General features: G+C 34.6%; 1 protein-coding gene and 1 long non-coding RNA gene across 8 annotated transcripts in view; one reads left to right on the plus strand and one right to left on the minus strand.

Annotated features, from left to right (window-relative positions):
• The window catches only part of LOC128859543 (choline-phosphate cytidylyltransferase A), a 45,281-nt gene that overhangs the window by 4,872 nt on the left and 26,077 nt on the right, over positions 1-14,332 (minus strand). For 3 of the 7 annotated variants that reach the window (XM_054096448.1, XM_054096449.1, XM_054096450.1), the window contains exon 2: positions 9,428-10,243. In XM_054096448.1, coding sequence (XP_053952423.1) covers positions 9,428-9,868 — 441 coding nt within the window. In that variant the 5' untranslated portion in view covers positions 9,869-10,243. Of the gene's footprint in view, positions 1-24; positions 258-1,978; positions 2,202-3,711; positions 3,803-9,427; positions 10,244-14,332 lie in introns of those variants that run through there. The other 4 variants (XM_054096451.1, XM_054096453.1, XM_054096454.1 and 1 more) reach the window with 4 other exon arrangements.
• LOC128859546 (uncharacterized) lies at positions 3,982-4,894 on the plus strand. Its single transcript, XR_008454170.1, has 2 exons — positions 3,982-4,428; positions 4,593-4,894. It is a non-coding gene; the product is annotated as an uncharacterized LOC128859546 (long non-coding RNA).

Below are 14,332 nucleotides of genomic sequence, written 5' to 3' on the forward strand. Positions count from 1 at the left end.
TATAAATTAAATTTTTGCATTTACATATTCGTTAAAATCCATTTGCATTGGTAGCATTTTAATGGCCATTGGTTTAGCCGATACCAACTTTGTTGTCATCTTATTGTTTATTTTCCCTTTGGGCTCGCTCATACTATATACTTTTCAGAAATAGAATTTGAGACGGACAAAACTCTGTCTTTGCGATAGCGAGTAATACGTTGTTATTTTTAATTTGATTTATTCAGTAAATATATAATTTTATTCTCTTCCCAAAACTTTTTATTCATTATACGTTATTGAAGTTAAGAATTTATGTCAAAATGCGAATATTTTTATAGCATTAAAAATGAGACAAAGTCGATTTTATTTTTAAATTTACGAATAAAAGGAGTACTTTTGTTTATGTTCATTATTCATTTGTCAGCTTTTAAGTACACATTTTGATTGTGACACAAAACGAAATTTGATTGTTGAATTCGATTGGGTTTAAAGAAGTGCATATTTTATTTATATACAGACAGTTTAGGCTTAAATATCCAAAGACACAGTTATTTGCTCTTCTATTATGTCAAAAAATATGTATGTATTTATGTATTGATGGAACCACTGCCAGGAATTTCACTCGACTAAAGAATGAAAAAATTTACCGCAAAACAGTTCAGTAAGACGACAGTCAGTTTCCCGAAAGATTAAGGAGAAAGAGCTACAGTTTAATGTGAGTGCAGTAGCAAAAATCTGTTTTAATCAAATTTGAAAGCCCGCAATCCACGAAAGGTACCACTTTTAGACAAGCGGCACTTAAAGAATAAGCTAATCTTCTTAGATATTCACGTCAATGGGCACTGTCAAAATGACGAAATATTTTGTGTAGTTATTCGGTTCGAAAAGTCGGCGTCAGGATGTAAGAAAAAGCGAGTAATCAACCCTAATGCATCGTGAAAGTTGTTAAACATGGAAGATCTAAAATAACGGTATGCGGTTGCTTTTCCTATTACGGTGCAGGAGCGATGTATAAATATAATGGTAAAAAAAACAGCACGAATACGTTGAAATCCTAGAAAAAGTTATGCTGCCATATACAGAAGTGAGTCCTCCAAACGGGGCAACGACTCAAAACTTCTTTCGGGATAACAACACGAACGTAATACTTGGCCAGCGCAATCGCCAAATCTAAACTTAATTTATGAGAGGTCATAAAACACAGTGTTTTCCAAAGAAATCCAATCAATGCAAATGCGCTTTGTGGGAAGTTGGACGCTCCACATGAACAAATATCTCAGTCGAAAAATGCAATAACTTAGTGGACTTGGTGCAGTGCAGATGTGCCGCCGTCATTCGAAATAAGAGCTATACGACCAGAGCTGGGGTGTAATGATTCCTTTTGGAATAAAATTACTCTCATTACAAATTACGAAGAATTGCAATTAGTAATCGATTCCTTCAGTTAATAGAAAAGGAACTGATTACTTTTTCAATTTCTAAGAAGTAATTTCAAACGATTTTGTATTATACTTTGAAAGGAACTGAGAATATAATCAATTTTTTCATCTCCGGTGAATGCAATTGAAAAAATATATTTTTGCTCCCAATTCCATTTGCGATTCCTTAAAGTAATTTAAAATGTAATCCAAGAAATTTATTAAATAATTTGTTGGCTGATGACCAAGAGATCAGTACACGAGAGTCTGGTGCAATCAAAATCTACTCTTTCCACAAATTTTGTCGATGAAAAAAATAGACTTGGTAGGAAAAAAATTATTAGATTTCTCTATCTGCACTTATTTCTGTATATTACAATATATATATTTCAGGGTCAACTACGCATGTTTTATCCTTTGGGGAATTGTAAGAAAAAGATTATATTTTTAATTCCTTTTAAACCACTTGGTAAAAAGGGATTGAAAAAGTAATCAAATATTTTGCTGTGAACTGAAGGAATTGATTACCTATTACAAACTGAGAAATGTTATTGTAATTTTAATATAATTGCATTTACCCAGCTCAGAATACGATTAAATATTATTTTAGCTGTATCTTTACTGCACGTTTTATTTTGTGTTTCTGTTGAATTTCACTGCATTTTCATTTTATTGGAGCAAAGTGCAAAAGTTGTAGTAATTACATTTGCTTTCATTATCCAATTAAAAAAAATTAAACATTTTATTTCGTTTATTCTGAATTAAGTCTTATTTTCCCCACTGCTATTATTATGAACACAACTGTATATATAATATATGAAAAAAAATTAAACAATAGCGGGTTGATGTTAGTACACACAAGCAGCGGGTTGCATTTATTTCATGGTTTTATTACTGCCAATTTCTCTTTGTACAGTTTGTTTTACTCATCGACTTTTTTTTTTCTTCATATATGCCCTATGCGGAAAATTAAAATAGCTAGAAACCATGTTCACAACTAGTGTCATTTGGTGGCTTGTGATTTTATCTACAATCCAAAAATATTTTCACATACATACGTAGTATGTTCACTGACCCAATATATTAACTCTTAACAAAACAACTAATTTCAAAAAGCTTTGTCTTTATACGAGTATATATATATATAATTGGCGCGTATACCCTTTTTGGGTGTTTGGCCGAGCTCCTCCTCCTATTTGTGGTGTGCGTATTGATGCCGCTCCACAAATGGAGAGGCCTACAGTTCCAAGCCGACTCCGAATGGCAGATATTTTTATAAGGAGCTTTTTCATGGCAGAAATACACTCGGAGGGTTGCCGTTGCCTGCCGAGGGGCGACCGCTATTAGAAAAATGTTTTTCTTAATTTTAGAACCTACGTTCTCTGTGATTTCCGAATGGTAGCCACGCACCAACCCATTCGGCTACGGCGGCCGCCAACTTTGTCTTTACTATTTATTTTTTAATATTCTTTCTTTTTAAGCATAGGAGGATTCTATTATAATAATTACGTTGATATTGGAATTATAAATAATCTAAAAATAGATACCATGATAATTGGTTCTTCTTTTTGTAGTAACATAAAACATCCAACATAAACGTTTTCATAATTCTTGCTGTTCCAGAAGCGCAGACCCGACTGGCGTGGGAGCGAGGGATCATTTATTGTATCAAGCAGTATTTTCGAATGAGTATGCAAAGGAAAGCAATAGACACATCCTAAAACATTATTGTGAAAAATTCAGCAGCTGCTCGTGCGGCAAAGAGAAAGCCCGCGAACTCTTTTTCCCATTCCACACCAACTGAAAGAACACCAGATCGAAGTCAGAGGATTTCACTGTAGTGAATGTGCATATAGTATACTATGAGTCAAGTACATAATATACACATAATGACAAAACCGAAATCAGCACTTGAGCTCAAGAATTTTAAATAAACCAGCATTTACATCGAAACACTAACAGTATTTTCTTTTCTCGCATTGTTGCCATACGACCTACGAAAATGATGCGTATTGCACATGAGAAAAAACTACCAAAATTCAGCACTTCCACAAATTATACATATATTTAATGTATGTAATAAATTATATGTATGTATGTATATACATATATTACAGTTAACGTTTTTGCACAACTATTTTGACAAACTAGTGTACACAGATCAACTAAAATCAGCTGCACAACGCTCACTCTCACTTTTTATAGAGGGTAGAAAATGCAACACATTTTATTGACAAAAGTGTAACAGTTCAAGAAAAGAACACGCAGCCCTGAGAAAGACCACGATACAGAATAAATGCGACATTCTTACGAAAAAAAAAAACACCACAACAAATCACTCAATTAGGCAATTAAGCAATCGCCTCTTAATAGAGTAATCACTATTTAGCTTTGCCAATTCCATTCAATTAAGCCGACGAGGTACACAGCCTAAACAAAGCAGATGGCGGAATCGGTATTCTTATATATCCACGTCACTGTATGCACCGTGCGATCTAATCCTCGAATGACTACTTGCGTTCACCGATGGCTTCGTTTTATACAATTTTATATACAACGTATAAATTTCCTCCCCTCAAGCACGCCAAGATCTTCTTTTAAGCTTATTTACCGCATTGATATATTTATTCTTCTCTGTTAGAACTTGCAATATGGCAGTCTAGGCGAATTCATACAAAGTGATAGAACAGCATATTTGTTTATTTTTGTTACAATTTGGTGGTTTGAATGTCAAAGTTATCTGTTTTTTTCTGTTGTTATTTTGTTTGTGTGTTTGCATACCGCTATTACCTTGCATGAATTCGCTTTTATGATAATCTTACATTTTTGCTTTAGAAGTAGAAACGACCACTAGTCAAAGCTTGAACATATTCCGTATACATACATATATGTAATAATGTGGAGCTATTATCGGGTTGCAGATAGACACTTTTTTATTCAGAGATTTGGAGCGCCTCACAGTTGCCAAACACGTAACGGATGGCCATTGTTTGTTATAGAAAAATATGCTGTGATTTATTTAATAACTGTAAGTACATATGTGCTATTGTACTGAGCATTTCATGCAGGAATCGTATAGACTCCAATAAACATCGAGTTTGCATCACATTGCAAGGCTGTGATGAATTTAATTGATAATAAATAGACGATCATTTACAATTTTTTAAAAAGCAATTATGTTTTTAAATAAAGACGAATTGCCTTCTGGTTGGAATCAATTAAACGTTTGTTAAAATATGGCATACAATTTCTATATATTAATGGAAATCGCACGACTCAAATGTTTTGAATGCATATAACTTTTTGCGCCAACAACCAAACCTGTGAGACTAATTAATTTAAGCCTACATTTGATTCCGGGATGGGACACTAAAGACCGAGAACTATCGAACTGTAAAATGAAATAAAATATTGTATAGTATAAGTGATAATGCCACAATTTTTTGTATCATATTTGTAAAATAAAATGTCGGGCGAATAGCTCATCCTTGTAATTGACGTGTAATTCCTTGTGCAAGATTCACTCAAAGCAATGACTTTTTCTGTGCCTAATGAATTTCACGTAGATTTTTATTACTATAAATCGGGCAATTTTACTTGTCCATTTAACCAAAAATTAACCTCATCACTTCAGGTGATTCGTAAGGTTTGGCGAATAGGACACTGATTTTGATAATAAATTTTAAAGAGGAAGGACAACATGGGCTCTCCAATGCGCCAACTCATTCCACGTTATCAATCAAGAGGCTTCTAGGCAAAGGCAGCAGTGAGTTCTATCTGTTTCTTAAGATGAAAGCAGCACCTTTTTAAAAGAAGAAAGCAGCATGTGCACTGTTTCGAACAATGGAAAATTCGAATGGAGCGTTGTATGTATAGCAAAGGAGTGAGTGTATAATTCAGTTGACAATAAGTAAATATAGTATAAGAAATGAAAACAAACGGCAGGCCACACATCTTATATTATTGACGGGTCTCTACCCTGAGCCACTTCTCATAGTTGTGGCTTGAGTCTTCACGCTACCTCTCGAATGGAGAACTCTTTAGCATTATTATCCTTCCGCAAGTCAAATGGCTTCATAAAAAAACTGTCTACCATTTTTCAACAGCTGCAGTGGAGGTTCAATTGATTTACGCACAAACACATTCACCTTAGTCTTGAGCAGGTGACCATAATACTTGTAGGTAAACGTCGTTAAATAATCTGAATGAATTCACTTTACGAGTTTTTGCCGGTTTATTTTTAACACACTTTTTTAAGAATTTTATATTAGAAATATCGGCCCGTATTTTTATTATTTAAGTTATTAAAACGTACGAAAACATGACACTACTATATACCCACGTGCCCGGGAAGTATAACCTTATTCACATAACGGTTATATGTAACAGCATAAAAAGATCGAAATATATATAGACTTATAGATATATATGTATACCAAAATCCTCAGAATGATGAGGATGTTGACATGCCTGTCTGTCCATCCGTCTGATGTGCGCACGATAACTCGAGGAAAAATTAATACACTCAATGAAACTTGGTACACATATTACTCTTTATCCAAGGTATATGGGTATTGAAAATGCGCCAATACACCACGTCCCGCCCCATATAACGGTCATTTTCAAAAACGAAAAAAGCATAACATCCTGACTATAATGAAGCAAAATTGCTCAAATTTGATAAAAATGGCAAGTCCAAAAGACAAATTTTGGAAAAAGAGTGGTATCAGGGGTTCACTCACCACCTTATTTATATAACCAACATAAATATGGCATTTTTTATTCACTGCCAAGAGAATTTTCATATTTATTTAGTAAAAGCTTACATAACGTTTGCTAAAATTACATTAAAGATAGCAAGAACAGAAAAATGAAACGCGTGCTACGTTCTGACTCCTAAAATTGGATCTGTCAAACACGATCATGTTTTGTTAACTTATGTAGGGGTAACTTCATTAATTAAATTGTTCGCATAGCTCCATTGCCAACTCCGATCTTACCCTATTCGCCAAAAAGCCCTTTGCTTTTAGTTAGTTTTGACTTCAAAATAAAAATAATAAGAATTAAAATTAGGATCCTTTACTTTGCTTTTACAATTTAAAATAAAACTTTTTGTTGAAATACCTTTTACTTATAAAAGAAAATATCCTATAAAAATAAGGTTTTACGGTATTATAATTCTCATGTAATAAATAATGCATTACTAATTGCACTATTATTTACTATTGTAATCTAAACAATAAACGTATTGAGTAATACTAAAACACACTTATCTATTCAATAAATTGTTAATAAATGGTGTAAATACCATATGCCTAATGGCAGCGTGACCGGGAAAATTCAAACTTAGAGTTCTGTTATAAAGAAAATTAAATGCTGCTAAATAAGCGTATCCGTTTCGCAATACGCGTTATGTAATTTGTTAAGTTTGCAAGAAATTTAGAAAACGTGGGTTGTTTTTAAAAAATCAGTTTCGCATATGAAAAACAATTTAAGGCAGTATTTCTATGTACATACCCTAATGTTGGAAACAGTCACCGACGTACGTGGTCTCTTACCGCAGCCCCTAGAGAGCTCAAAATTGAGCAAAACTCATCCCTTAGAGAAGAACTGCGTTCTTTTAGTTACATATTTGCACAATACATCGGTTTGTGTGCGTATGGCTTTGGTTGTATCTACAAAATGTTGCCATTGATATTTTTGCTTACACACTTTCACACATCCGCGTTATCAGTTACAATTTTTCATTGTTTAATAAACCAAAGGCAAAACCCAACAAATGCAAATAGTTCATTTATCTATAATTAACATTATTCAACAGTATTTTTAAGCTATTTTAACAAAAATTATAATTTTTCTAAGTTTATTTTGTAAATGATTTCGAAATGTACTTTTTGCAATAAAATCTGCGATACTACGATACATAAGGGAAGTAATTTTTCATTTACATGGGCTTCTCATTAGTTTGATCGTAACAGCTGACAGGGGACTGCGTTTACGTCGGTGACTGTTTGCAGCATAAAGGTCCAAAAATGTCACATGCGTCTGAAGCAAAGTATTTGAAGAAGGCGGAGATGTTCATAAATAAATGGTGCAACGATATATTGAAGTTCCGACTTCCCCCGACAACATAAAAAAAAGAAAATAAAAACCTTTCCAAAGCAGAAGATCATTGATTTGTTTGTGACAAAGCCGAACTTATCGTTGTGTGAAGATGAAACACTTTTAAGGAAAAGTGGTGTTAAGGGGTTAGGGGTAGTCAGGATTTTCAAAAAATAGCATTTTTTTGCATTTTCTTAAAGTATAATATCTTAAAATTATTGTGGGAAAATTTGAAAAGAATCCGATATAACTTTTCGAGTTATTCAACAATTAACAAAGGGCGCTCGGGCGCTCCGGAGCATTCGAGCGCAAGTAGCAAAACTTTAAATGCGTTTTTCTCAAAACTATGTTTTTTGAACTGGTATTTAAAAACAGCTTGGTAGATTTCAATAAAATGTACACTGTTTTTGCAAAACATAAAAAACTCGTGCCTGATCGAAGGATTTTTTTTTAACAATTAATTGTCGGTTTTTTTCTCGAAAATCTGAAAAATATTTCCTGAGGCTGCCATATTATTACACAAGACTAACTATTAATAAAACTAATTTCTCTTGTCCGATTGATTTTAGATGTGATCTCTTTGTAATGATTACCGCAAGGGACTTCTGGAGAAACGGGATCCACACAAAGCGATAACTTTAACAATTATTATTATTTTTTTTTTTTTGAAATTTTGCTAAAGTCAAGTCGAAACATGATGTATTAATGCAATGTTTTTATTTTTGTAAAATAAAGCAATTGACTAGTAAAAAAATTTATTGGAAAACATCATTTTTCGAGTCTCTGACTACCTCTAACCCCATGAGGAAAAGTGGTGTCAATATATACTATATATAGTCACGATTGGAGGACGTTTACACGCAGAAGACCTCAAATTCCGGAGCACATTGAAAAAATGGACTAAGGTAAATTTAGAACGGAATTGTTCAAACGTAATATTAATGGATAAATCTTCCCTTTGGGCGAATAGTTGCATATGTCGGTCCTGATGTACTGCTTATAATCGAAAACTTTATTCGTCGTTTATTTATGTTTACTGCCAATTTGAATACAGTTTTAATGAATAAAATTTATCAAAAAGCATTATTACTGTCAGCTGAGAAGATGTTTGGAAGAACACGCCAACCTTGGATTTTCCAAAAGACAACAATCCCAATGCACCGAAGCCGCAGGTATTTATAGTAGAAACAGCAAACTGGGATATACAACTGGATGGGCCTTCTCTGATGTCAAACCTATTGAAAATGTTAAGTAAAAACTCAGAGGAAAACAAATGTAGACGGTTCAACTGTTGTCAAGGCAAATTCGACTAATTTTCCATTTTCGCATAATTTTCACAACTTCCGAAAAAAATAAAACAAATGTGAACCCATTACGAGTATAAATGTGAAGTCATTATAACTAACTTTACATTTTTATTGAATATATTTTATAATAAATATTATAAGCCCATATAATGCATATATAATGTCAAATAGTTTCTAAGTAATAGCGATCACGCTTCTATTGTACATACTGTACATTATTTACGCACACACTATACATAGCTTCAATTCCTTGTAGGGGAAATCCAAACTATTATCGAAAATTCTAGTTCAGATACTGGTAGCGGATAGAAGAAATCATACTAGATCAATTTGCCTGCAAACAATTTTTGAATGTTCAACCAATATGGATTGGCGAACTTTACTGGAGGACCCTGGCTAACACCTTTATAAGATCAAACTAATTCAAAAAATTAAGCCTCTTGATCATTTGTATCATTTGAGATTCTACGAATAGACTTTACAAAAATTGTGTTATAACACTTTTGAAAACCCCTATCCTACACGTCATCTGACAGTAAAATTCTAAACGCTCTAGAAGAATAATAGCAAACATTTCTGGGCCGCAATACTACTATAGTCGTGCTTTACACTACTCACCATAAAATCTGATGTGCCACTGCTGATCGTCGGTAGAGGTTGTGGTATTGGTACGTATTCTCTTTTCACCGGACTATCGTAATATATTGATGACGAACCGGAGGCTTCCTCGTCCGGTTCACATTGTGAAACTGTGCGTGTATAATCTTTATTTGTTATTGCGTTGGTGGCAGTGCAGACACCATCCACAAATATATCACTATGGGCAATATCATTGCCATTAATATTCATTTTGCTGGCGATTGATGCTTTTGCTACAGCTGCAGTTGCTCCTCTACTTTTTGTTGGGGCAGAGGGCATTGAGATTGCAGTCTCGTAAGTGCGTTTACGTGTAGAAATTAGAGTAGGTGAGGTAGTAGTCGTAGATGACGAGGAGTCCACAGCGACCGCTGATGCTAGTTTCGAAATTGGATTGTTAGCTAGCACTGATGAGGATGCCATAGCAGCAAACCGTTCAAAACACAAAATGGTTTAAAGGATCAACAACTCAGTAGTGATGTAGACGAGAAGAGGTAGGAGGGATGATAAGGATGAACTGGTCGAAAAAAATGTACCGGTTGGTGGTTAAAATTTTGAACTGTTTGTGTTGTCTTCCTCTTCCGATGGGACGAGCTTATTAAGTAGCTGTGCGCCAACCAATTGCGTAATATTATGTTTTTTTGTTTATTTCTGTTTATGCGACTTTGACTGAGGAGATTCAATTATAATATAAATTATGGCGGTCGCTGCGATTTCTCAATGCTCAAGCAATAATTAGACAGTAGTTGTGCTTATATCGCGCGATTTTTAATATTTGCGCGATTTAATTGAAGTGACCTGCAATTAAAGAGTAAAAATTATAATGGTTATATGTATGGTGCATATGTATGTATGTCTGTGAAAAGGTAATATTTTTTTCGCTTCAAAAGAGTAATTATGATTTGGAGAAACTCACAACAGTGGACAGATTTCAGAGTGCAAAACAAAATCTTACCAGATATCAAATCTACCTAAAATCATTATAACATAAAATTTGTGTAAGCTATTGTAACTTATTTTATTTTATTTTCTTCTTCATTCAGCGTACTATGTTAAACAAAAAACTCATATCAATTCTCTTGGTTATAAACAAACTGGCGCAATTAACATCTCATTAGGCGATGGACATTAGTTTTTGTTACGGTATCTTTCGCGCTCTGCCAATTCATTTTAAACTACTGCTCATTTTAAAGTTCTTTTTTTATTTTTAACAGTTTTCTGTTAACAATTGTCCAACATTTTTCAATAGGTCGCAATTGTGGACAGTTCTGAGCCTTTTGAACAATATTTACCGAGTCGTCTTCGTAGCAGTTCAAGGCAAGGCGGCTAAATCGGGCCAGAACAGAACTGAATCTGTATATTGTTTTATGAATAACAGCAAACATTTTGGGAAACACTTCTTCATATAAATTTCTTGATTTCTAGTGCCTGTTGTAATGATCGTTTTGCTTTTCATACCACACTGAAAGATCGCTCACCAAACCAAATATTTTTTAGGGAACTTGTCCAACACTTTTATCTTAAAGACACTTGGAACGACTTCGTTGCAGTATAAAACTCAGTGCCCTGAATCTGCTTAAAGTCTGCTTTGACATATGCTTCATCAGCCATAACCACACAGCTATATTTATGGATATCTTGACTGTAAACTTATAATTTTCACGCAATCTTATTTGGTTTATAATTTTTTTTATGGATTGGCATGTGACCTGTTTCGCAGCATCTCAAAGTGAAAAACAAGTTTTTTCGAAATAATGAACCACTTCTTTGGCTTGTGGCTGCGACAAAAATCCGTTTTTCTTCCACTTTCAGGCCTTCGTTCAGCCGATAAGGATTTATTAAACTTTTTTAACATATAAATTACCGTACTTTTCGGGCAATTAAAAGTTTTTGCTATGCCATTGTGTGACAAATGACAATTTTCCCGCTTTTTGCGCACAATTTTCTCCGAAAGTTCACACTTAACAGAACACATTTTGAAAAAAAGGTAGAAGTTACAAAAAGTGAATACGTCAATTAATAATGACAACAAACACTATGAATATGTGTACTTTTTTCTATTTACAGTTGATTTTACGCAAGTGACAAGTAAATACAATTGACTAGTTTTTTTTCATGTACATTCTCTATATCAACCTTTTTAATTTCCAAAACAATTGTTAAACTCTGTTCACACAGCGGCCTACGGTGCATCTCTTGTTCGGAACGGTGATGTATTTTTATTTATAGAATAATAATCAGAAATCACACGGAGCTAAATCAAGTGAAAACAGTGGCTGTTGGCCGTATTTTTGTCTAATGAATGCAATGTAGCAAACTTACGAAAGCATTTCTATCATGAAAAAGTTTATTTTGAAATGTATCAAACAGATCTTTGTTAGCCCCTCAAAAGGTTATGTTATTTTCATCACCGAAATAAAGCAGAAAAGCCTAGAGAACTTTCTCTCTCTCCCTCCTTAAGTTACATTTTGGCTATATAACATGTATGGTGTATGGTCCAGGGTTGGGCATTTTGCACTACCACTAAATTGCACTGTCACAAATTTTGTAGTGATAGTAAAATAAGGGTTGCTTTATCAGTATTTTTCAGTGTTTTAACAATCCGCCCATTAATTATTTACTTCACTATGCCCAACCCTGATGTAGTCTTTGTCTGGTGGAACTTGCTGGTAAGGACGACATCAATTAAGAGCGTCCAAAGGTTTGCCTTCGTTAGAATTCAGTGTGGCGCTTCGGACCACTCCTACTTTAGCGCTTAACGCTATGCTGAATGTAGTACCCGTGGACATCGCAGTGAAAAATACCGCTGCAGGCGCCGCAATCAGATTGAGGCGTTTGGACCACAAGCTAGACTTAAGCTACGGGCAATCTAGTATTCTTAGAAAATTAGAGTTTCCACTGTACTTTCAGAGTGCTGTAGACTTTCCATTCATATTCCCTTAAGGGAGAAGTGGGCGATATGCAACATTTGGAGACAGGTCATGACAAACATGTATGCGGATGGCTCGAAGCTAGATAAAAAAGTTGGTAAGAGAGTTTCTGCGAGGAGCTCCCCATCAAGCCCAAATTTAGGCTTCCGGACCACAGTAGTGTTTTCCAAGCAGAGGTAGCCCCAATTAAAGAATCACTGGATTGGTTGTTTACTTCCGTCATAAGGACGTAAATATCTACTCCGAAAGCCAAGTGGTAATTAGAGATCTGCATGTGCGTTCGAAATTAGTCGGGGAATGTCTGACTTCTCTCTCTCGAGTGCAACCGAATACTTCGATATTAGGTTCATTTGGCTTCCCGGTCACAGTGGGACCCTGAAATGAGAGGGAAAGTGCACTTCTTCTGGAAAGTGCACAAACGAACAAAGTTGCGAGATTCTTCTGGTCGTAGCTCTCGAATTTGGTGGGTATCCTTATCGGTTATTAGCAGTTAGGTGAGACTTGGGATTGCTTTAAGTCGTTTCTGTGTCTGGAGGATGAGGTAGGATCATCTAAGCACCTTCTTCTCAGCAACCATGCTTTCATTGGGCAAAGATTCAGATATCTAGGCTGTCACCTTTATGCTACACCGGCAGATATAGCCTTAGTAGCAAATCCTCTAGCATGAATTTCATCAGTAGGTTAATATTACACAAATGTAATCAGCCACGGTTGGTCGTCATCCAATGCAAAGCCACTATTTCCTACGTATGTCATCACAATGTACGAATTTTTATTGTTTATCCAAGTGGGCCCCTCGCATGGGCATCCATTTATCCTAACCTAACCTAGTTATGGCATCGTATAAGGGCAAAGTCTAACTTACAACTCCACAATATAACTCTAGCAGGATTTAAAGGAAAAATATATAACCTAGTTATCTATAAAAAGTATGACAAAATCAACCTATCAAAAGAGTTTTTGCTACACCGATTTTTATGCCTGCCACTGTAGATAACAAAGTTCAATGTGAAAGTCGTAGTTGTGGAGATACATTAGCTGAGCTCATAAAAAATTGCTAAAAGCAAGCAATTAAAAACTATACGCAAAATACAAATAAGCACTTGAATTTGAGTAATTTTTTATAGTTACATATTTTCATTGCTAAAGATTAGATACTTATTGCCTGCATTTAATGCAATCTTTTTTCCAGTTAATGGCAAAAAGTTGAAAATAAAAAATAATTTTTTGGTTTTAAACTTCAAATTTTTAAAAAAAGTTTATTATGTAAAAATAATACTAATAAATAATTAAATAATAAATATTTCCAAATAATTATGAAAAAAATATGATTTACTATGTATTCATCATTTTTGTTCAACAATTATCCTGGAAAGGCTCTTTCAATGAGATTTGGGCACCATCCTTTTTGATTGAAATTTAACAAGAAAAATTAATGAATGAAAATCACTGCGCTTACACGCGTTCAATGAATGTTTGGCCGAGCACCTCCTCCAATTTGTGGTGTGCGCCTTGATATTTTTCCACAAATGAAATTGCCTACAGTTTTATACCGCCTCCGAACAGCAAATGGTGTCTAAAGGGTGATCAGATTGAAGGCACTTTTCCCCAATAGGGTTTCTGTTTTTTGACAGATCACGTGTGACTACTGTCAATCTAAATACAAACTTTTTTCAATATTTATTGATATTTCATCATGGAAAGATTTTACCCCTCAACAACGTTTATAAATCGTAAAATTGTATTACGAAAGTAGGTGCCCTGGTGAAAGTGTTCATCGTGCGCTCAGGCCAACAATTTTGTGCAGCGATGCGGCCCATTTTTGGCTTAATGGCTACGTCAATGAGCAAAATTGCCGTATTTGGTTACATTGTATCCATTGAAAGCAATGGTTTGGTGCGGCCTATGGCTGGAGAAATCATCGGCCCATATTTATTCAAAGACGACGCTAGCGCCA

Source organism: Anastrepha ludens, chromosome 4, assembly GCF_028408465.1.
Source record: "Anastrepha ludens isolate Willacy chromosome 4, idAnaLude1.1, whole genome shotgun sequence".
Lineage (NCBI taxonomy): Eukaryota > Metazoa > Arthropoda > Insecta > Diptera > Tephritidae > Anastrepha > Anastrepha ludens.